Source organism: Phasianus colchicus, chromosome 2 (genome assembly GCF_987193195.1).
Source record: "Phasianus colchicus chromosome 2, bPhaCol1.hap1.1, whole genome shotgun sequence".
NCBI classification, from domain to species: Eukaryota; Metazoa; Chordata; class Aves; order Galliformes; family Phasianidae; genus Phasianus; species Phasianus colchicus.
Window position 1 is genome coordinate 88,269,809 of NC_143437.1, and position 25,447 is coordinate 88,295,255.

A 25,447-nucleotide genomic window follows, 5' to 3' on the forward strand; every position below is an offset into this window, starting at 1 on the left:
ATTTTAATAGCTTAATTAACGATCAGGCAGTGAAAAGTCCAGTGTAAGAGTCTAATAATCCAGCCATGAAACAAGATATGCTACAGGGAAGGGGAAACAATTCCATTTGTTTCAAATGGAATCTTGAGTGATAGGGTAAGAGGGAGGCTGTCAATCTTCAAGGGGATATGTATTTTAAAAAACAAACAAACTAAATAATAAAAATCTCCAAAACTAAGTTTAAAAGAAGATTACGTCCTCAGCAAAATACATTAAATCATATAAACCACTTTCAATATTTAACCACAAAACTATCCTAAAAACTCACGAGTTAATACACAGCATTAGTAGTTATGTTTCCTACCTATTCAGGAAAATTTTAAATTTAGTGAAAACTTAAAAACAGACAATTCCCGAACTTCTAAAAACCAGCATCTGGAAGGATGAACTTCACATTACCATCAAGAAGTTGCACCCATTAACAAAGTGAGATGGAAATGGCTGTACTGGCAACTATTTTTAGCAGAAGGAACCAAGTACTAGCCCCACACTGACACTGGACCAGCTGAGGAGTGATAAGTTAGCTAAGAATTTACCTGCAAGTCCCTCAGAAAACACAAGGCTGAACTAATGTCACATATTTTGCCCCTAATATCCAAATTGCAAAAGACTGGAAAGTACTACTGTGAGCCAACTAACAGACACGCTCAGATATGGCTGAGGGACCTACCAACTGCAAATGGAATGAAAGATGCCATTCAGCCCTCCAGCGATGGTATAAATAAATGAATTTTTAAAGAAAAGAAACAACTCACCACTCTCCAAATTTCAGAGATTTCTGCCCATGTTTTCCCCAGCAACTACCTTGGAACTTACTTTTTATTAACGAACAGAATGTATGACTAATTTACCCTAGTTTCTTAAGATGCTAAAAATGGTTAAAATACTACATGCAGTAAGTAAAGCCCACTTGTACCAAATGCTTGAAGTGTTTACAAGGTTGCTGGGTATGTTTAGCAATCTGAAAAAATTACAAAGAAAATACATTACTACATATAAAAAAAGCAGGAAGAAAGATAATTTACAATCACATCAAATGCCAGTGTTAGAAGAAATACGAAGGTGAAGGGCACTTGCTGCTTGTGGCCTCAAGTTCATTTCAACTCCAAAGAGCACTGGTAGTGCACAGAATCTGACCAAAGAAATATTCTGTGTGCAAGTAGGGAAGGGAAGGAGAGGACAGGAATGCTGTGGGTAAGCATCATTAAGCCAAGTCACTAATCACTGATGCCTCATCAAGGAGTGGTAAGATGGCTGGAGCACTGTGGAGATCATCTCCAGAGCACTGAAAAGCACCAGAAGTTGTCTTTGCATGTTAACATACATATGGCTGCAGCATGTCTATATACATCAACTCACCTGTCATAGATGGTGCCAGTTTTCTCTGTCCCTTGTGGTCCACAGTACCTTCATATGCCACAGTCACATCATACACTGCATCCAGATAGTCTTTCATTGTGTCGATTGCTACATGAGTTGCCTTCACACGTGGCGTTAGCACATGCTTCAATACAGCAAGTCCTAGGAAGAAAATTAAAGTGTTTGAAGGTAATTTGAGTGATACTTCCAAAATGAACATCATGCCAGCAAACTTCAGCACCCCCACTCAAAAATCACAAAAGGATTATTTTTAATCTCATTTCTCAGCTGAGAGAGAGCACGTGCACATTGCATTTGCTCTACAGAATGCATGTAGAAGATAGAACAGAATTATTACAGGATATTAATGACAAACAGGGTGCTCAACAAGAGAGTCCTTGTTACAGCTGCTGCTCTTGAGGTAGCGATGATTCTAAGGTGGCTCATAGATGATGAAGCATTTCTCTTTACTGCTTGTTTGTCCAATATAGGTTAAAAAAATAATTAACTGAGAAATACAAGACACAGAGAATATCACCACCTGAGACTCTGACTCAGAAGCAGATTTGGTAGATGAGGCATACACACAGATAAATTTAAGCATGTACAATGCTTATCCAGCATTTTACTTCCAATGGACAAACCAATTCCATCAACATACTGAATCCTAATACTATCCCACAGTAATTAAACAGCAGTTGTTTTAGACTACACATGCTTAAACAATTTGAAAGATTTCTCTAAAGCTATAGTGTGAGCAAACATATTTAAATATCTGATATTTTCTACTTTCGATTCTCTTTTTCACTGTTTTTCATAGAATCATTAAGGTTGGAAAAGACCTCTAAGATCATCTAATCCAACCATCAACCCATTATTACCATGCCCACACATTGGGATAATGGCTTGGCTGATTGTCTTCATTTTGAGGAAGGAGACAGAAAGCAGTTAGACTCAAGACAGCTTTAGCCAATTTTTTTTGCTGCTGAGAAAAATGGGGATTTCAACTTTATCCTTGCAGCTATGACTCCGCTACTCTTTTCTGCAGGCTTGCACCTGCTACTGACAGTACTGCTCTGCCACTACCCTCCCACCAGCCAAATCAAGGCACTGTCCCAGCAGAAACTAAGCAGTGGAGAGAGAAAACAGCACAAAGTTGACAGCACAGATGAAATCTTCTTAGTTTCCCTGCCAACAAGCTATTAGAATGGCTTAGCCATTAACAAAACCATAGTCATAGAAATCTGCAGTTACCTTTAACTGTCCAGGCTAAGATGTAGAGATTGGTACATTGTTTCAGCTTACCACTTCCACCAAAAGCATACTGAAGAACACACAAGCACGCTGAGCTTGAAAGTATGAACTTTATTCTATTTCCAAAGTTTTAATATACAATGAATTGCAAAATGAAAAATACACCAAATCTTTTTGTGATCTGAACACAGCTCTTCTACAGTCAATTGAAAATACTTCTACAAACAAGCCTGAATTTTACGGAAAAAAAAAAAAAAATCACTGTTTTGCTGTACTACGTGTATTTTTCACAAAGAGAAATATCAGAATATGACTGTGATTACTGTTTTCTAGCCTTATCACAAATTTACTTTTCAAAAAAAATTTTTTTTTTCAAATTGCACCTCCCATCAGTGGTATTCACTCCTGACATTAGAAGAAGAGATTTTTTCTAAGCCAAAATATTGTGGTATTGCTGTATGTAGATTTCCACTTGGAAAATCAACACAAAAGATAGTACAGTATGTATCTAAAATTATGCACATATCTACCAAACAGTATAGCATCTAAACTTCTCTAAGATTTCTCTCTATATATATATTGAAAATTTCAGCATAAATAATTATCTTGATTTCTTAATATTTGCTAAGAGCCTTTTTGATCAAACAGGGCGATAAAAGGTTATTTACTAGCACTCTTTCTGAAGTCATTGTTCTAAGCCTTACCGGCAGTAGCGATAACTGTCTATGCAAAATGTTATACGGATTGGGTAAATATTTTGAAGGATAATATGGTGGCAATGTTTTTTTAGCTTGTGAACTGTTACATCAAACAGCTAATTATGTTATGTTTCTAAATGTTTACTCAGTAAATGAAGCACTGAATATTCTAGCGTTGTGACAGCAATGGTATTAGTGTGGACGCTGCACTCAAAATAACTCTTGTTGATACGAATTTTCTAACACACTAATTTTGCCCTAAAAGCACTGTCATTCCTTTCCTGTCTATTTCATCCTCCCGTTACCCAACCTAGCACTGTGGGGAAGGAAAGGAGAAATCAGGCTTCAACAAGAACTCAATTCTTTAGACAAAATAATACACATATCTAAGACTAATCAGTTTTTTTTTTTTTTTAAATTAAATTTTTTAATTAATTCATGCACATTTTTGGTGGTGAAGATGGCCAGTGATAATCTGAGAAGTCCAACTGTAGAGTAAGTCTCTCTTATGCCATGTGCTACCTGCAAATTCTTGAAGGTTCAGATTCAAAATGAGTATTCATCTAATTAAGATCAATAAAGGCCATAGTCTGTTATTTAATATAGCTCCAGTGCATGATAAAGAAGCATCAGCAATAGGAGATCAACACATCCTTCTAAAGAATCTTGCAATTACTTGATGATCTTAGCTAAAATCAACATAACTGAATTTAAACCCAAGTAGCTACAGTCTACTTACCTTGGCAAGTTGCCTCCATCCAATTCACAAAATACACTGTGCTTAAACTGTTTTTAATGTTGTGCAATACTAAGCTAGAACTCTGTCAAAGTATTTGAGGTCATGAGATTTCATTTTAAATGCCAAACAAAACAAACTAGATGTCTAATAATTAATACTCTACCTTAAAATGCTACAGCTTTGCTCTTTTATGGTAGCCTATATTTAAATGATCAACAAGTATAAAATACCGAAAAATGTTATGTCATGATGCAGGCATACAAGTGAACTGAATCAAGGGCTTCTGAAATCATTATAATCATATGAAAATCTGGATAAATAGGCTGAGTAATGGTACCTCAACCAGCAACTGTTAACTAGATTATACGAGATGCAAATTTTTGTTGCAGACTTTCTGAAAGAAACAAAAGTTTTAGTTAGGAAACATTAGCATCTCCAGAATTGATTTATTTTTTTTTTCGTGGAAACAGAAAAGAGTGACAAAAAAAAACAAACCCAAAGGCACCATTTATCTAATTTCTCAGGATGAAGTTAGATATAAAAGCTGAGAACTGGGGATACTTCACTGTGGCCTTCCAGTGTTTGAAGGGAGCTTATAAGCAGGAGGGGGACGGACTTTTTTACACAGCCTGATAGTGATAGGATAAGAGGGAACGATTTTAAACTAAAATCTGCACCATCCCTGGAGGTATTCAAGGCCAAGTCGGATGGGGCCCTGGACAGCCTGATCTGGTGGGTGGCAACCCTACACATGGCAGGGGGTTGGAATTAGATGATCTCTGAGGCCTCTTCCAATGATTTCTACAGAGAAGATCTCCCTTGCTTTTCCTTTAAACTGAGCCAAAAGCTCACAGAGCTTCCAGTGCAGGCAGGCCACCTAACAACATTTTCAGAATCCTGCATTAGTCATAATTTTACTTCTGACATGTGCACACACTTTATTTTGAAACAAAACCAATTAAAGAAAAAAAAAACCAAACCTGTTCTAAATGATGAAAACCTGTATATTACATGAGCACTAGCACATTTGATCAACAAAAGTTATACTCTTACTAAAGTGGATGTCAAATTCATCTGACTAGTTTTTCCTCCTTCTATAAAACTATGTTAATTGATGGTAAAACACAAATTGAAAATGAGGGAAAAAAAAACAATGAGTTAAGTTTAATACCATCTAGATCTTTCTTTCCTCTTTTTCCACGTGTGTGTGTACATGTTCCTGCAGAAGTAATATCTGATTAAATATGCAGCTCTTTGGTGTCCTATGAACACACCTAAAACTATGTTCACCCCAGCCTACTGGAACACCCTCAATAGTTGAAGGTCTGGTTACTGAAACCAATGTCTAGAGAGACATACAAAATTACACACGGTGGGAGTGCTCAACGTTCATGATGGAGCTTACTTTCCCAGCCTGCAAGTATCTCCAACTTCCTATACACTCTCTCACGTAACAGATTTTATGAAAGCCTGCCAAGGAAGTTGTAGAAGAAATGTGCTCATATAAAAAACAGTTAAAAAACACTGTATCTTTCCATCCCCACAGTGAAAAGTTAGGTGCACAGCAGCAAGTTTCAGCCATAATTCCAATATTCTCAGGCACAGTTTGCTACCTAACCAGTAGATAACATGGTAACTGGCCATCCTCATGACCACTGAGAAGCATTAAAGAGGCATCAAAAAACACACATCCTCATTGGAATAAAAATATAAAACAAAGAACAACAGGTGAGAGGAGTTTAAAAAAAAATGACAGATACAAAGGTACAAAGTCATTTGCTTGTGTGCACTTAAAAAGTTCTTAAATAGTAAGATTCTTAAAAGCCATAGTTGTAATTTTTCTATGCAAAGTCTGCCAAGTCATCTACTGCTTCACTACAAAAAGTTTTTTGCCTCAGTGAATTTAAGTGAGAACACTGAGACAAATATGAGACTGTGGTAATTAAGAAACATCCATTTGGAACAACAATTTGGAATAACATTCAGTTATTGCTAATGTGAAGCAAAAAGCAATGCTTTCCCATCTCTTTGGAAAAAAAAAACAAACAAACAGGTAACCTAAGTAGAAATGGGGATCTTTGCCATTTTAAGTTTCACTTAATAACTTTGTAAAACATTTTTCAGTGGCGAATGATAAGAAAAAACTAGAGAGAATACTAAAAATCTATTTGTATGGTAATATTCCATTGACTTGCATACAAAAGTCTTAGCTGATAGTATTAAAAACTTGCACGCACTTGAAAAAAAAGAGAGATTTCTTATGAACAACAGTACAAGAGAAGTAAGAATTCCTCTCAGAAAGAGTACAGCAATCCCACACCAAACCACAGGAGGCATCACACTTTGGTACACTGTTTTCTGTAATGGGTAAACCCAGAAATAAGTTAAGAATATAAGATAGTTTCTTACTTTCCTAAACTTGATTTTCTAAGGACAACTACTGATAACTGAAATCTTTTCTTCATCCTAAGCGTATACCTCTCAAATGCTACTTAAGATGCACTCATAACACAGCACTTAAAAAAATGTTACTCTCCTTTCCAAAATTCAATGCACCCTCTTACAACAAGAATGCTTACATCAGTGTGTGAAAAAAAAAATATCACCAAAAGACAGTTCTTAAAGACAGTTTCAAATCGTATTTCTGGAAATTAAATACTTCAAACTGCTTTAAAATACGATCTATAACCAATGCCAAGATCTAGAAGGGAAATATTTTTAATTAGCTTGTAGAAACACCTCTTTTTCACATGACCTGTAAAAGCAATTTTGAGATAAGCATATCCTGCACGCACAAACATCTTAGTAGAAGGCACGATACTAGTCAAGATAAACTTGCATTAAAAGAACATTTACATTTGCAACTTTTCCAGACAAAAACAAGGGAGATAGTAAATGAATATATTTGCAACTTTTCCACACAAGACTAGGGAGATAAATGAATACCTGAAATGTTTCCTTGGTCAAATGACTTTTGTTAGAAATCAAACATTAATACAAAATTCCATAAATGCTTTTCACTCAGAAAGATTGTTTTGTCTTCAATGAGCACAGCAAATCAAGCTAAATTTACCAAGCTTATCATGTTCTCTTTGACTTGTCAGAAGTTAACAGTAACATTAGGAGTTGGAGGACTTTGGGTTGTTCACATTTGTTTTCAAATCTTTAAAATGTCATTCCTTAACATTTGGATAAAATTCATATTCTACTAAACCTAAGAAATTCAGGGTTGTTCAGAACATTACAGAAGTCTAACTCATAGGAAATTATTAAAAATCCATACACATATATTGTGGAAACATACAGACAAAACATATTTTATGCCAGAAGTTGGTACAAAAGAAAAAAAGTCCAGCATTTAGTGGGTTCTACTGAAAGGCTGTTTTATAGTCCAGTATCAGTAATATGCTTCAAAAAATTCACGGTTCAAAACAAATATATACAACAAAAAAATACTAACATTACAAGATTTGAGTTGCATCCCTATGAAAGTAAGACTGTTATTTACACATTATAATTTCATAGACTCACAAACTCAAGCCAATTGACTAGCATGTGAGAACAAAAGCATTTTTAAAATGCATGGAACAGTTGACCAAGGACTTTATATCAACAGAATGACCACACCAGATTCTGAAGATGGCAATCATTCCATCACAGTGGAAAAACTAAAGCAAATTTTTAAATTACTGACTATATACTTAAATAGTGGAAGTTGGAAGGCAAAAACCCAGGAAAAGAGATAAAACTCGCCTTCACATGCTTAGATCTTCAGTAAGTGCAAATATTTCCTTAGGACTCTTAGGAGATGTCCTATTGGAAACACATGAGTAACCATCCACGCTGAAATACAGAGGGGAAAAAAAAAGAGCATCCTGGTAGCAATTGCTGAAAGCATCTCATGTGATCACTTACTTCTCATGATGATCCTTGCTATCCTCTCCCGATGTTCAAATCCACCTACATAGATGGCATTGATGCTAATGGATTGGAAGTGGGGGGCACCATTTATTTGACAGAAATGTGAAAACCTGACAGATGTTTTCACCTGAAATTCTGGCAACATTGCTTATGTTGTTTCCTGACTGTGAAACTCTAGCAAGTACTACAGTTTGGAAGCACAAAGTTAAATACTAGAACAATTTAAATTCTGTGGAGAGTTTTTTTCCCACAAATAGCTTCTATACCAATCCCAAACTACTTAGTTTTAAGAGGTAACTTCTGCTTTCAAAATTCAGTCAGCACATTTTTCCTTCTGCAGTACAATCAAATTAATATATTTTTAGTGTAAAATGCTGTCTGTTCCACAATGGGTAAAAATCTGATTGGACTGGAATTTTTTGGCACCTGTAAAATATGCAGAATAAATAATCTTCAGTTTTTGAGGGTAGTCACACTGCCCTTAGATGACAACATTCTCAATTTATCACCACACAACTAGGATCCCTGGAAGTAAGCAACTTTTTGCATCTCAATGAAAACAACTGCAGTGGAAAAAAATTGGTATTTTGTACAGAACCCAAGTCTAATGACAGAATAAGCTGTAATATGGAGTACAATCAGTATTTTTAAAAAGTTACCTTTCAAGGGGGGGGGCCTCAATCACCTTTAAATTCTTTTGCTGTTTGATATCTTTTCATCCTATTCATAGACAGATAAGATTTATTTAAATATTTGTATCAATGATAAAGACATAACAGTTGCTGCCAGCAATCTGAAAAAAAACTTTGGGGATGTGAATCTCTGCATTTGTTTCTGGGTTGGGTTTTATACATATTTTAATTGGTCTCTAGCAGAGACTGTGTCCATTACTTATACTTTCTTTAAAAGAATATCAAGCTATGAGATGCAACTCAATAGGTCATATTAAGACCAGGTGATTAAGTTCAGCCCAATAATTCTGCTTAAGCCAATAAATTTTCTCTAGAAGAGAATCTGGCCCACGGAAAATAAAAATAAACACTGAATCCACAAAACCTTTTCATGCTTCCTCTCTGAAAAACTAATAAAACATATACTGTTTTTGACATAACTGTGTGTAATTCAGACAGCATGATAATAAACATGAGTTATGTTTGTGCTCTAGGAATAGCTGTGTTATCTTTGGGTACAATATCTCTGGTTCCATCCGTCAGAGAAAATAACACCAAGTCAAAGTTTAATTCTTGCAAATTAAACCAGTTTTTCTATACTACACTTGCTTTATTTCCTCAGTACATAAACAGTGCAAAAGTGTAAGAAAAAATATCATTATAAAGCTTACTAACATTTCAAGACATATTTTATAAAACAACAAAAATTCCCCTGCATGTCAGTAAAACCAACACTGAAGCACCAAGCTCTGCATCAAAGACCAGGTAAAATCAGAGATTTTATTTCTCCATGATGACTGAAGGACAAATTAAAGAATGCCCTCATTCTCTGACTGAAATAGCTACTGGACATTGTGACTTTCTAAAAACCATAGCAAAATACATGACCAGGGAGGTGTTCAGTGCAGCTCCTGTGCTGGAGTCCCTGCTTGCAGCCAGCAGCTAGGACCGTGGTGGCAATGGGGCTGCCAAGCCTCAAGCCATGGCTGGCACTGCTGCATGGCAGGGCTCTGGGGAGTAGTTGTCAACTCAAAGTTCCCTGTCCTTGGAGGTCCCCGACATACGTGGTCTGTGCCTTGTGGCTCCCAGCCATAAGGATATTTTGGTATGCAGCTTTTAGCATCAGGCAGGCTGGCCATTCTGGCCAGGGATGCTCTAGTTCAAGTGAGTATCAATCTTCCCATTGAATTGCAGGGACAGTTCCCACCCTCTCCGCATAAAAAATTGAGGAGAGTCTAAGTTTTTGTGAACAATAACAACAAAAGAATTCAGCAACAGGGAAAAGCAGATCAACAGGATTCTATGCTAAACTAGAAGGTGCTTCCTGTTTAGTAAGTACACGTATTTAGTGTTTTTAGAAGGAGTAACCCTTACAAAATAAAAACAGACCAAACCTAGAGAAAAGCACTAGAAGAAACAAACAGGTGCTCTGAAAGCACAATACAGGTTATTATTATATTCACTGTTTTTCAACCTGTAGATATATCATTCAGAGTTTTATTAAATTAATGACAATGAGAGCCCTTTCTCTCTCTGAAAAAATGAGAAGAGAGGAAAGAAACACCTCATATCCAACATCCCTTCTGAACTCTCAAAGAACCACCAACTAAATGAAACATTTGACTTTCATTTCCAACAGGAAGCTGAAGTGATGAATAAATATGTTATGACTTCAGCTTTCTTGCACATACGCACAAACAAATTCCATTCTTCCCAAGGATGAGAAGAAAAGCATATATCCTTCTGGACAAGAACTAACAATGCTTAATAGCTTGATGATATCAACAGGCTGATTCACAGCATTCACACTGAATTCATTTCAGCATGTCACAGAAATGAATTTACCAGACCTATTTGTTAGTCTTTGTTTACCTTCAGAATGAATTATTTCACTTTTCGTCAACAGGAAAAAACAAAACCAGGAAACATGTTGATGGAACTGTTGGAGTTAAAAGTTTATGTGCATTGTGCATATGCTGTGAGAAAAATAAAAATGCCTGGGAGCCTTTGCAAGACATTCCAAAGATGAAATAATTCTATCTGTGGTTATAGAGAAGATGCCAATGTTCACTGAGGCAACTGCAGGATAAATTTCAACCAAGGAGGAGTAAGATTGGAAGGTGAAAGAGGAACAAACCCAAAAGAAATGGTAGTGTTAACAGTATTTCAACAGAAAGAGATGGAAGACTTTCCTTTAAGACGCAGCATTCCCTATGCCAAATATTCTTTATGTCAGTAATAACTGTACACAGAATTATAATGTCAAGTTAGACCAATCAGTGACTTGGTCCAATGTAGCTTATTCCTATGTCCTTCAAGAGTAGGAAAAGGAGTGCTCATACATACATATAAATAAAAGCTAGAGACAATTTTCTTGCAAATGAATGCTCCTTTATAATCTGAAATGCACGAAATGTCTGAACACAAAGTATATTCATGTTACTACAGTATGAGAAACATTGGCTTTTTTTTGAGTCTAACCCTTAAGTATCAAGAAGGCAGACTTAACAGTTCAGTTAAGGTGAGATCCTCTTCATTTTATCTAACATTTTATATTACATATGTTAACCTCATAATAAAAGAATGATATCAAGATCTTTCTGCTTACCTTCTTTTTCAGCAAATGATTGACTGTCTGCAATGACTTTTGGTATCTCTGGATTGTAACGGGTCCCCTCTGGAAAAATCACTAAATACATCTGTGGGATGAAAAAGCAAAACAAAACAAAACGTTCTTATAAAGAATTCAAGCTGATTCCTTTTTTAGAAATTATCAACACTTGACAAGTGCACACTGCATTTAGTTCACACCTTTTAATACCCTAGGTATAGAATGTAAAAATCAGAATATTTGAGCTAAAAATTTCTTAGCTCATTGTTTGGACTTCAAAATAATTTTCTTAGAATGTACACCACGGGTGTCCAGGTGACTTAGGAAGAAAGATAACATGCATTAACAAAAGCAAGGAAATCAGGAACAGCTGACATCAATAACAGTATTGTTTTTCTAAGTGGAATAAAAGGAGATATTCAGAAGTACCAAAGTAATATTCAACTTGAAATATAACATCTATCCTTTGACACGTCACAACAGATCTAAATAAGAAGTGTTTTGCTTTAATACATATCTTGCATCTAACCTTTCTTTATAATATCTAAATTTAGTGCCATTCATAATTATGAATACTATAAATTGAAATTATGATGGCTCTGATATGTGCCTCTATGGATCCCATTCACGTATGAGTTATCAAATATATTATGAAATTAAAGTGATAGCTTAGCATAATTTGATGAATTTGCTTTTGAAACACAACAGTGTTTTCCAACACATTCCTCTGCCCTGCATCATCTCCTACACACATAACACTTAATTGTGAAAATTTCATACTCATCTACAGAAGAAAAGGCTACTGCCACCAACAGTAACTATGATGGAACTGAACTAACACACGCATAGCAAAATCATGCCTACTCTGCCTAGGCTATTTAGTTTCTTTGTTATTTTTGCAGAAATGAGTCTCAAGAAATGAGATAATGGATTTATAAAACAGTACAAGAAAGATTACTAGAGTACATGAAGACCTTGACAAGTGGGAGAATACATCACAAAATGATGCACAGTAAAATAAAAGCTCAGAAGAGATAAACAGAACTGTAACGTGCTTCTGGCCCACAAAATATCAGTGTGTTGGTATTTTGCACTTGATGATGGCAGAACAGAAAAAGAAAAGAATGAATGCAGAAAGAAAGAACCTAGCAAGTGAACTCTCCAGAATTACTGCAGAGAGGAAGGTGGAAATGTACTAAAATGCAGAGAAGGAAAGAAATCTAGGAAATGAGCCAGCTGGAGAGGTCAGTACAAGATCAAGAAAGAGGAAAATGTAGTATGTAGCTTGGAATCTAGCAGAGGGGAAAAAAATAATTTAAATGGCAAAACCAGTGTCAGCAGAACGTAGTAAAGAAATGAGCTGCAAGACTTCCTGAATGGAGCTGAATGGAGCTAGAGGAAAGGCTGTACTCGCAACAGTATGTTTGCAGAGGAGGAGAGCCGACAGACTGCAGAGACTGGTAAAGTTCAAGAATTTTCAAAGATCAGCAGAAAGCCAAGATGTATACAGATATTATGGGAAAAAAAAAAAACAAACAGAAAAAGCAGCACCAACTAAATGAAAAAATAACAGCAAATGAAAATGGATTTAAGAGGCACGGAGTTTGCATTTTATCGTAACAGCAGCATAACCACAGGGATGAACACAGGAATTCTCAGACCAGTTAAAATTCACACCTTTCTCGAGACATGTATGCATGCATGTTGAAAATATTTAGCTGGCAAATGAGAACTTTCCAGAATTAGCTGGAAAGGGCATAACATTCAAACTAAGATGCATTTCTCTTTTTATAAAGGCACTTATATTCAAACCATGTAATTTGGATCCTTAAAATAGTATGTCAAGATGAAGATACTTCCTCCCTCATTACAGCTTGACTGCTCAGCTCCCAAGTGTAGTATAGTGGTTATAATATGAAAGTGAAATGTGCAGGAGAGGAAAACCTTTTCTGGTATTGAGATCAGCCCTTAAAAACGCATAGCACCACTAAAGCTTTCAAAGCAGCGAATGCCCTGAAAGCTGATTACACAACAGAGCGCAGAATCTACTTATCCTGGTGCTAGATGTGTAATACAAAGCAGGGGAGAAATTATATTTTAATTACTCTTCTAAATCTTTAAAACACAAGCAGCTGAACAAGTTTGCTGATCAGAATCTGAAACCTCTCAATTAAAAGCATACTAACAAGACAAAGAAGTGCTTTATGCTTGAAATTCAGCGTATATAAACCTAACATGCAAGCCATTAGGACTCCTTTACCTGAGTAAAATTCAGGAATGCAAACAGATGCCGTATTACGTTCACAGACAGTTGCTCATGACACTCTGCTACTGCACCCAGCCTACCGAAGCTACCTGCACCACTGGCTCTTCTCTTCTCCCAACATGGGCAGCAGAAGTTAAAACCTTAAGCACTATATCCAGAGATTATAAGAACTACAAATCTCTAAGATTTTAATAACTAACTAAGCTCCCCTGAACTTGGATTAAGAACTGCTGAATTGTAGGAGCATTTTAATTGCCTAGAAACAATAGACGCAGTTAAGGCCTTTTTTTTTTTTTTTTTTTTTTTTTTGTTACAAGATGTTTCATTTAGAGCCATTAGCTACATAAAAGCTACTTTCTTTGAAAAAGACAATAAAATCTTTGCATTATCACAGTCCCCAGTTCTTTGACAAACCAATTTTAACATAAGCTAAATAGATCTCTCTGTTCAGAGGGAAGTCGCACTCTTCATAACTTTCTGTATAACAGACAAATGTCAGGATGCTATCTCTGATCAATTCAAGATCCAAAGAGTGGATCAGGATTCAGCTAGTAGAATTTTACTGACTTTGGTTCAAGACAAGAAACCATAAGAGGCGCAGGTTACCTGAAGAGTTCCCAGTGTGAAGCCCGTAAACTTGTCTCTTATTCTATAAATTAAAGGAATGGGTGATGACAACTGCTTCCACGTGCACAGCAACTCTGTTAATTTTCTCATCGTTGTTAAAGATTGCTAGCAACGGCACAGAGGGGGGGCAAAGCAGGCTTATAGACAGGAGGAAGCAGCTGAGGAAGTCCTTGAGACAGAACAGTGTCAGAAAAGGACTTGGTGTAGCCGAAGCAGGGGAAAGGGGCATGAAGCAAGACACAAGCCCCCAGAACGCACAACAAAGGCAGCCCTGTAAGCATACAGGGAGAGGAGGTGCTAAAGAAAAAACTTGTCCATACACAAGGATTTGAAGGGTGTCCCCGCAGACAGCAGCTGCCACTCTGCAGAAGAACATATGGCAACAAGAAAGTGGTACTACTGACTGCAGATATCCTGCATTTATGGTGCTGTTCCCAGGAGCACGACATAAGAAAACAATTAAATTTTACAAACTTCAAAATCATATTAAATCATGCATTTCCTTCATTTTATTATTTTCATGATTGCATCCTGGCAACTAGATGGGTTCATATCTATTTAGACTACTTCCTGACAGATATGCTTCTGATGAACCAAATGAGAAACATTAACACTCAGATCAATAACTGAGAAAGATATGGTATGAGAAAGCATATCTGGCATAATTTGAACAAAATACAAAAATCAATATAAGGAAAGCAAGCAAAGACATCCAGAATTTATAAAGAAATTGCCGGGGATTTACAAAATAGAAAGTATATGACAAAATAATTAAATTAAGCCTTATAACAGCTGTATTAATGTATCTGTCCTCAGGCTTCTGCTGTTTGGTTGGCACTGGTTCAGATGACAAAGATTTATACTGTTGTCACATGAATGACAAAAACAAGACAGTAACTAGCTAAATGCTGGCTGTACTGGGCTAAATCACAGAATCATGGAATTGCTTGGGGTGGAAGGGACCTCAAGGATCATGAAGTTCCAGCCCCTCTGCCACAGGCAGGGTTACCAGCCCCTAGATCAAGTACTAGATCAGATTGCCCAGGGCCTCATCCAGCCTGGACTTAAACACCTTCAGGGATGGGGTATCTACCTCCTCTGGGCAACCAGATGCAGCATCTCACAAGGCAGGTTTCCTTCTCTCCAGGCATGACAGACAGAAACACAAGTCATGTTTTCAAACTGAAATTTGCTGTTCAGAAGAGCCAACTTTCTTTGTAAACAAGCAGACTGAGTATAGTATGTATACTATATGTAGTATATAAAGTATCTGCTGTACAGATTATTGCACTGAGAAATGCTTTTATCTTGTTATAACTTTGAAATTTGTACAATTTGAAAACAACATCAACACAAAACAAAAAGATCTTTGTCTTTGTTTATCCAATTACGCTGCCCTTCAAACTATGCCATAGTCTCTCACAAAGTGTTATGCTGCCATTTGTTAGCCACCAGCCAGATTTTATGTCCTGTGAACAAAGCCACAGTTTTGAATGAGCTTTCCCACTGAAAGGTCCAATAGTGAGACATGTGTATAGTTAACATGATATAGAGTTACGTGATGAGTTGAGATGTAAAAGAGTTTCAAGGAAGAAATAAGAAAATTTAGCAGTTGAAGATCTCTACTATGAAAATACAGGAGGAGCAGTGCTTTAGGCTACCATCAGAGCTTAATGTGTATCCAAGCCAAAGCTGCACTGTTTCTGGGAAGCAAAGCGGAACACGGTAGAGCAACAGGACAGAAGGGGATGCTGAAGGCAAGGTGGAGTCCTAAACGAGGAAATAGTGCCACACAGCCCCCTGGCCCAACATGAGATCAGCCACAGCCGACTGCTAGCCCAAGCCTACTGGGAATGTGAGAGTCCAAGAGGCTGCCTTAATTTTCTGCTTTCTATCTCTAATTTACTTTTCATTATAGAAAAATCTAGAAGAAACCAAGTGAAAGGAGGCAGTGAAACAACAGAAGGGTTTGCTACTCTAACTAGAGCAGGAGGGCTGGGTCCATCTTCCTACACGTCTTAGGTTTCTTAATGGGAACAGAGATGTCTCCGGACAGACTGAACATTAATCATTTGGATTCTTTTGTTTAAACTTTATGTGGAGAGAAACTGTAAATAACCAAGTGACCCTTAACACGGATTCCCTTCCATCTCTCTCTATTGGCAATAATTCTTCCCTTCATGGCTGAGGCAAGATTTTCTCCAGCACTACATTAAAGGAAAAAAAAAGCCCACCACACATGCTTACAACAACCAAATCACAGCAGCTCACTAAGCAGAGGAGAAGCCTACTCCGAACTGCAGCATCCAGTGCATAAATTTTAACAGAAATTTAGAGTAGTACACTCATTATTTTCACATGAAACCTGCAGCAATTTGTTCTTGTGCTGACGAGTTCAGGGCATACTTGTTTTACTGATTAAAATGTCTTCATTTTAAAAGCATTACAGTTGATGCGAATACCACACTAAGTCAGAGCCAAAAAGTTTCTTCATGAATAATGCACTAAGGACACGGGTTATCATGTCTTCTCTCAGTAGTAATTGCAGGTTGAAGAGCATTTACGGCATCTTCATCTAAATTCTCAGATAAAGTGGATTATAGAAAGTTCAGTCTTCCCTCATATGACAGCTCAGTGGTCTGTTTTTTACCCTAGCGTATGCAATCATTTGTCTCAGCAAACAGGCTTTTGGCAATGTCAGTTTTGTAAAGTGTAAGAGTCCCTTTTTATACGGCTTGACTGAAAGTGATTTAAAACAGTACACACTTTTACAGTGGTTAAACATTATTCTCTACTGTACTGCTACCCTGCATAATAGGAGGACAATGGCAACAACTGCTTGGTAAGCACATCCAGTTTTTGTGCCCTATTTCAACTCCAAGGAACTTCCAGACAGCCAAATTTCACCAAAAATCAAACATACCAAGTGGTCCCAAATTCACTAAGCAGTAGCTGAAACATGCTAGTTTTTCAGTCCAAACACAATCAAAGAGTAGAAAGAAAGAAGATCCAGGAAAAAAAGCCTTCTGGACTTACTTTATTTATTAATCACGTGTAAATATCATCCACTATGAAAAGCAGAACCCACAGTGGGAGCAGCTTTAAAGAAAAGCTTTATGCTTCAATCTCTCTTTACACTTCAACTAATGCAGTCGTGAGTCAATGTATAGCAATGGAGCATCACCGAATGCTACTTATGGGTAGACATGCAGAATTAGGTGAGTTTCTAGACATTCCTAAGATGTTCCTAGGCATTCCTAAGACTACATTAAAAAATAAAAAATCCAAATACTTCTATAAAGCAGAGTGATTTAATGCAGAGTTCAAATCAAGGCTTATCACAACCAAAACGTTATTATTACAGCAACCCCCTGTATTTTAGTGAATGCAGAGTGAAGCCAGAAAACCAGACTCAACTAGAAGCTGAGCGAGAAATCAGTGGGTCTTTGTGGGAAAACACCCTGCCAGCAGATTCCATCCAGACTAACGAAAGCAAACTGAGCCAATGCTTTGCTTAGGGGGATGACTTCAAATACATTTCACAGATCTTTGTTTATCCAATTACGCTGCAAGTTTTACAGAAAGCAGAATCTTTGCCACTTACACACAGAAAATAACAATGTAATGCAATATTTTCAACATCTCAGAACTCTCCTGGGTAATGCAGGCACAATTTACTGCTATTGAATACGGCCATCTTTTCTCTACAGACATTATTAGATAGACAGGTCTAAACATGCCTATGCTTCACACCAGTTAAGCAACTGCCAATGAACTCCAGAACAGAAAATGCATTCTCAGGAGGAGATTTCTGAGCTAACATAGTCCCAGATGATACACTGAGGCATGCTAACAAGAAGAGGAAACGTACTAATCAAAGAAATTACACAGTCTTAAAGAGTGTTTCATGAAGACACAATGAATAGCAAGCACTACATTCACCTTTACAGTAATGCTAAAACATATATATGTTTAAGCTACTTTCTATCCTAAATTTCTTTTTTCCACTAGCAAAAACATTTTAGAGACACTAACAAATACAAAGTATTTATTAACTACAGAGTACAATATCACAAAGGTATAATCTAATAAAGAATGCATTTTGTGTATGTGACTGAAACCAGAATTTGGACCTTATCAACACAATGCTCCAGTACAGAATTACAGCATCTTTACAGAAAGATCCTTAGAGAAAGACAAAAAGTCTATTTGTCAGCTTTACACTGTGCTACAGAAGGTACACACTGTTTGCTGGTGTGCTGGAAAGAGTTGCTCCCCGTGAGAGGAGCATGTGGAACATGTGGAATTCTACTGAAATGATGTCATTTCATGTCAGCCAGAAAACTCAGCTGTGGTAATTTATGTCTGACCACCGTAACTTATCTTCTCAAAATGGGAAATAGATTTACTTAATTAAAAACAAACAAGAAAAAAACCAACATTCATGCTAAATCTTAGTTCAAGCCAGCACTCAAACTCATCCTATCTTCAACAGGGATGCTTTACACATTTAAAGAAGTCAGTAAGTGTAAAAATAGTTTACTTTTCCAAGACAGACACATCCTCACAAACACATTATCTCCAGGAAAAAAGGAGTATAAAGAAGGTCACAACAATCAATATGTTCTTTTTACCCAGGCTTCAGCTTTAAGAGGTTTAGTATTTGGAGTGGAAACTCCTAATCACATCATTTTATATAAAATGAAAGTGTAACTGTTCTATATCAAGATGCCTGAGTTGGTTTTCATAAGTCTAGCCAAAAAGGCAAGAAACATTTTAATGCACAGCAAGTAATGGAAATGAAACACGCTGATTCTAACCACTGAGCCACAACCCATAAAGGGAGTCATGAGAAAAGTCACTTGGCATTAGCAATCATTCTTCAAATAGAAAATTATTGTGAACTGTTTTTGTCAATTTTGATTGCTTTTCTCCTCCTGCAAGCGCAGCGGACAAAATTGCTCAGTTTTAAGATGTCACAGTCACCAACAGTGGATTGATCACGGGGATGACTAATGAAGATTTGGGAAGAATACTTCTTGACTTTCAGAAGGATAAACAACTGGTACTCTACAAAAATACCAGTTTCTGACAAGGAACAATGCAGTAGTCAAAATGCTGTCTTTTGAAACATGGGGAACATTGGATATGGTTACATCAGCAGTTAATAAGCGTTCTAATATTCATCTAAATCCTCCCTGACCTCTACAGACAGAATCAAAAAGTTCATATCATTCATAAAAGGACTAGTCTAATTTCCAGCAGTTTCACTAGGGAGTGACTCCAATCAGAAGAAGTAACAGTAGAAATACAGAAAAAAAAAAATGAAATCCATGACTGTTCTCTTGTAGGTGGGGGATGTGAAGCATGAGCTCATTTCTCCCATGAGGCTTTGACACTAAAAAGGTCAATGAAATGATGAGAGGAGGGGAAAGCAAGGTATAATCTTACCGGAGTCTCAGCTTTCATCTGGGCCCGCAACTTCCCTCTCATTTCTTTTTCATTGAATTTGGCACTTCTTTTTACATAGACTCCTCCATGCTAGCAGAAAAAGAAATGAAAAGGATTACCTATTTAAATAGTTTAACGTGGAATATTTGATAAAAGAGCAAAGAAGATGACAGTAACATTCACCCTTATGACTCATGCTGTAAATTGCCCACAAGACAATTTCTGCTAGGATGAAAGCACTTGAAACTGTATTTGCATGCAAGTAAGTTCACAGAATCTGTTTATATAAAGATCATATCTACAAAGAATATTGTAAGATGCTTGAAGTATCTTGTTTAGAGGTGCTAAATAATTGATTGGAAGACAGCAATGGAATTGACCACAGACAAGCACCTTAGCTTGTAGATCACGGGAAATCACACAACAGAATTCACTCACAAGTAGTTATAAGCTAACTAATTCAATGCTATGTGTCTCTGCTCAATGCTATGCCTATGTGACTAATACAAATATCAGACTTACATGTATTATACATCCAAAAATTAGCATTCAAGTAACTATCATGGGTCATGCAAATGTCTTCATATACTTTACTAGAGAACTGAACCTTTAATAAAGAAGTTAAATACCAAGATAAAAACAGAATAAGGGAAAAGATTCTATGAAAGTATTATAGCTTACAACCACTACAAGAAGTTAGACCATTTCCTGGAAAAAAGATTCATTTTATAACTTGTTCCACACAGTTTATCACAAAAACTTCAGTACAGGGATGATGACAAAAGCACGCAAACACACACAAGTATTATAAAGAAATTAAATGTGCCTCATCATATCCTCCTCTTCCATAACTTTGCTTTATGTACAGCCTAGCCACATCACATTGTAAACAAACATGCTTCAAAATTAGCAACTATTGCAATTAATTAAAAAAAAAAAAAATCTTCCAAATAACAATTTCATTTTTAAATGCTATCTTCTTCAGGGATTCTCTACCTCATTTCCTAACTCAGTCATACCCTTCTCTGCCTGCCCTGACTGTTGGCACTAGGATTTGTCAGATAATTTCTGTTTATTTGTGGTTTTATATACCACTGATTGAAAGGTGACAATAAAACTTCTAAGAGCTGAACCTCAACTAAATATTTCAGGAGAAGATACAGTATGTTGTAGAAACTACAGTGTTGTGGTGGGTGAGCTATCATCTAATTGTTGCACCATAGGCAGGACTAAAGCTGAAGGGCTAGGAGAAGACAGCCAGAAGAGACGGCTATGTGAAGCTCTTTGCTTTTCATGGTGTGGAGAGATGGCTGTGCAACTGCTTAGCTAGTGATATTTGATGAGACATATTGCCCTCCAAAAGCCTCAGTGAAAAGGAAAACGTCAACGGTGCATTAACTCCAATATTAAATACTCTGTATTAGTATCTGTGCCTCCCTCCATGGTGCTGCAGTCAGCTGCAATGCTTTATTGTGTGGCTCTGGTTGGCAGGGGATCTGCCAAGCCTAAGCAGGGCTTAAGCAGGATGGTAGACAACAGCAGCCCCAGAACACGAGCAGTTTACCAGTATCGGACAGATTACAGCATGAACAGAAAAACCTTCCATCAGCTGTGCAACAAACACAGCCACGTGCTATCTACACACTTCACATGTTAGGCTGTTTTTAATATCTGATCGTAGTAAAGGGAAACAGAAGTCTTATTTTAGAAAGTGACAGCATGACAACAGCTCTGATGAAGGGCAAACTCGGTGTGGTATGAGAAATGAAGCATCTACTGTACAAGACTTCCATATAATCTGCAAGTCATCACTCTGAGTGAACTCAGCTCTCAGCTATCTCTAGCACTGACAACAGTCATCTCTCATTCATCAAAGTCTTCCCTTACTTAGCAAATCACTAACCAGCTGAACCCCTTATTTTAAGATCTCCTTATTTTAAGATCGGTGAACACGCAGAAACCAAGTTACTGCTGCACAGTTTCTTAGGGACATCACAACACCAATGACAAACCCAGTGTCCCCACCTCAGACTACTTTCTTGCTCAGAAATAGACTTGTATTTCCCATGTACATGCAAGTATACAGACATTGGACATATGAACAGACAAACAACCCACTGCAAGGTCACCCCCCACTGCACGTAACCCAACTAGAAAAGTGTTGCTTTCCCTACAGCACAGATATACAAACAAAGCCAAAGAGGCAACATGTCACACTAGCTAAATAATTGGCCAAAATACAGAAACAACCAGAAGTGTACGTGAGCTGATGCTGAACAACAGAAAGGACCTACTTCCTCTGTCAAAAAGTCAAGCAAACTTTCAGAGATCAAAAATATTTATCAAAGTTATGTCCCAGCTTCACCAGGTGGCATAAGATGAATAGGAGCTAGCTGCATTTTGGTGGAGAGATAGGGCAAAACAAATTTTACACCCATCCAAAAATAATAAAGTTCGTTTTATGAAATCTCACTACCTAATAAATCAAACCCGGAACATAACAGGTTAATTAAGTAGTTCCTTTCTTTTTGTTGCTATGAGATATCTGCCTTCAAAGAAGAATGTCAGTTATGCGATTGTATACAGCTCAAATTCCCCGATTTGTATTGCATTTCCTTTTCAGTAAGAGATCAAATATATGAATGCTTTTCAAAACACATTTCTGGAAGTATTGTTTTTAAGTTTTTAATTTTTTTCCGCTGTACTTTAAAAGCCCCTCTCTAGGTCAACAATGGATTATGTTTACAAATATACTTCCTTTGTGCCTGAATTTCGCTCTCCTGGACATCCAGACCACGTTTATTTCCAAACAGGATGTTTACCTGAGGCAGGGAATATGAATTCTGTGAGCATGTCGTAATTACGCGGCTCTGGAAACTTTTAGTGGAGTGTAAGTGACATCACTGACAGAACATCAACAGGAAGGGCAGGAAGTGTTTTATGTTTTTGCACTGTTTGGTGTGATAAAAACAATAAAAATACCTATTAGCGTGTGCTGTAGTCCTGCTGCATCCCGTATCCGTAACCTAAACACATGCATCACCATTGTCAGTAAGCTGCCTTCCATTTATGTCAATGAATTACATTTATATATATTTTTAACTACCTATCTATATAGATAAAGTATATCCATCACCGTATCTCATAGTAGTTGTATTCTTTTGAGGAATATGAAGCTGAACAGGTTTACTTATTATTTTTTAATTAAAGTGTAGCTCGTGTATGGATTAATTTCCACAGGAACCTTCTTTTAACAGTCAGTATAGCAGACAGGAAACTGAGCACCGGATATTCCACAAAGCAATAGTCATTTTCCAAAATTTTGGAAAAAAAAAATTTGGACACCTAGTGAAAGCAGATGGAATAGATATCCTGTCTGTAATTTAATTAATCAGGCTTAAATCATCACCAGTGTAATAACTATAGGCAAACAGAAACAGCACATAGCAGACTGGTCACCACCTCCTTAGGGGAATCAAAATGCAGAGATCTGGAGTCTCGGTAGGGACAAGAATGAGGGCTACTCAGAAAGTAATGCCTTCTACCTATGGCCCATGATGTCAGAGGTAGATGTTGGTGGCATGGCAGCAGAGGCTGAACCTTCCCACCAATATTCCATTACATTTTGTTTCCAAGTGACAGATGGCAGCAGAGGGGCAGTCTGACAAAATGGTGTCTGACACGGAAGTACGTATGAAGTACGTGTGTTACTGAGTTCCTCCATGTGGAAACAATGGCACCCACAGACATTCTCTGACGCTTGCTGAGTGTTGATAAAGATCAAACAGTGGATGTGAATACAGTGAGGTGGTGGATGTGGCAACAGGGTGTGATGTTTTGTATTTATTTAGGGGACTGGGAGAGCAACCTTTGTACCAATAAAAATAAATCACAGATGGTTTTATTTCTTTCTGCAGCATATTTTTTTCTAAAGTAAGTACCATTTTGGAAAAAAGACAGCAAGCATGCATGCTTCAGCCTAACTTTACAGCTCACTCATTGCCTAGGGCAGTCATCCAGAAGACAACAAAGACATTCAATTTTCAGGCTGAAAACAACATTGATTGAACCTGATCTACAGGTACCTTGGGGAACACTTGAACTGCTTACACACTGAACAGAAAGCAGAACCTCAACAGTACCTGTGCTCTAAAATAAAAGTGAGATAGTTCGCTTCCTAGAGATGGGCATTTTTGGTGACATGATCCAAGGCTATGAACCTCTATAGGTACCTACACCAAACAAAAGCAACATCTGATTACTGGGAAAGGACACTGTTTAAGGCACTTCCTACTTCACAGCACACTAAATTAGGGAGTTCATGGATCTGAGCCTCCCCTCTCCAACCGCCTCTAAACCCAATCCAAATTGCACTGGTTTACTGGAGGCAAAATATGAGTCAATCAATAACAGCTGTAGTTGATGCCAGCAAAAGGCTGTTCTGCCTCCTTTCCTCTTCCCACCAGTGGCTGTATGCTCAACTTATGGATGCAAGAGTGAGGGTGCTGAGACATAAACAGGAACACACAGCCAAAAACAAAGAGAGCAAAGCTTCCAATTTGCACAAGATTGGCTCTGGTCAAGCATACAACACCAACGTTGGGCATTTCATATTTGATATACAGTTTACAAGGGAAAATTGTTCTATTTTGAATTTAGATTAAAAATGTCAAACACTATCAACAATACATTCCTCGGTAACAGGGAGAGGTAAGTCGCCTATTCTTCACATTTTTCTTTGCAAACTAGTAAGTTGGTCACTCCAAAAGTAAGGCCTTCTATTTATATCCACGAAAACTACAACAGATGTACAACAGCATTACTTAATATAGCAAATTCTCAGCTACAAAACAGTTTTTCAACAGTCACCAACATCAGCTATATTAAGATCCCCTTTTACATTGTGTTAAAACCAAACAATTGAAAAACAAATAGCTCACTAAAAATGTGAATTTACTCCCAGTTTGCAGCATAACAACAAAACAACAACCAACCAACCAAAAAAAAAAAAAAACCCACCCAAAAAAGTCTGTTTTCACTTACTCACTGCAGTGAGCAACTGCATAGCAAAAGAACAAAGTATTAAAATATTTTGAAACAGCTACTAACAGGTTCTACAGCAGTACCTGTAGCTACTAACGCTGCCCACAACAAGTATTTATTTATTTATAAATAAACTGATTCTTCAATAACTCTGTCAACTCAGATACACATCTAATTACACAGAGTGAAATTAGCTATCTTTACATTCAAAGAACGTGAGCTCAGAACCCCATCTTCCCAACACAAAATAAACAAAAGGGAAGTACATCATATATATTTGACCCACACTGAGCAAGGAAGAAGTGAGTGGGCTTACCTGTGAAAAATACCACCCGTACAATGGAAGCCACTTTAATCCATCTTTCAAAACATATCGGACATGCCCAAGTGCATTCTGCCTAATTGCCAACATGTCTGCAATAATCCAATCAACTGTAAAGACAAAAGCCAGGAATGCTTAGTTAAACTAGTTTACACCTGCCACCGATGAAAGAAAAAGCACTTTTTGTACAAAGAAATATAATTACATTCTTATGTGCTAGAAGTTCTGATGGAAAGCTCATTAAAGCAAGGCTGGAAAGAAACACAGCAAACAGATGAGCAGATTTATAAAAACATTATGAAAAAAATACAAACCTGTACATTGATGATTTGATAAATATATTATGTTTTCTTTATTTTTTGGCAAATCCCCATAGATTATTACCTAAAAAATAAAAAATGAGGCATTACTTTATTGTTTACAGTCATTGTATTAGTCAGTGATAA

General features: G+C 37.0%; 1 protein-coding gene across 1 annotated transcript in view; it reads right to left on the reverse strand.

Annotated features, from left to right (window-relative positions):
* The window catches only part of AGPAT5 (1-acylglycerol-3-phosphate O-acyltransferase 5), a 56,941-nt gene that overhangs the window by 15,839 nt on the left and 15,655 nt on the right, over window positions 1–25,447 (reverse strand). Inside the window, exons 2-6 of the mRNA XM_031611302.2 lie at window positions 25,316–25,385; window positions 24,996–25,111; window positions 19,637–19,726; window positions 11,290–11,380; window positions 1,399–1,560 (exon numbers count right to left, since the gene is read on the reverse strand). Coding sequence (XP_031467162.1) covers window positions 1,399–1,560; window positions 11,290–11,380; window positions 19,637–19,726; window positions 24,996–25,111; window positions 25,316–25,385 — 529 coding nt within the window. The remainder of the gene's footprint in view (window positions 1–1,398; window positions 1,561–11,289; window positions 11,381–19,636; window positions 19,727–24,995; window positions 25,112–25,315; window positions 25,386–25,447) is intronic.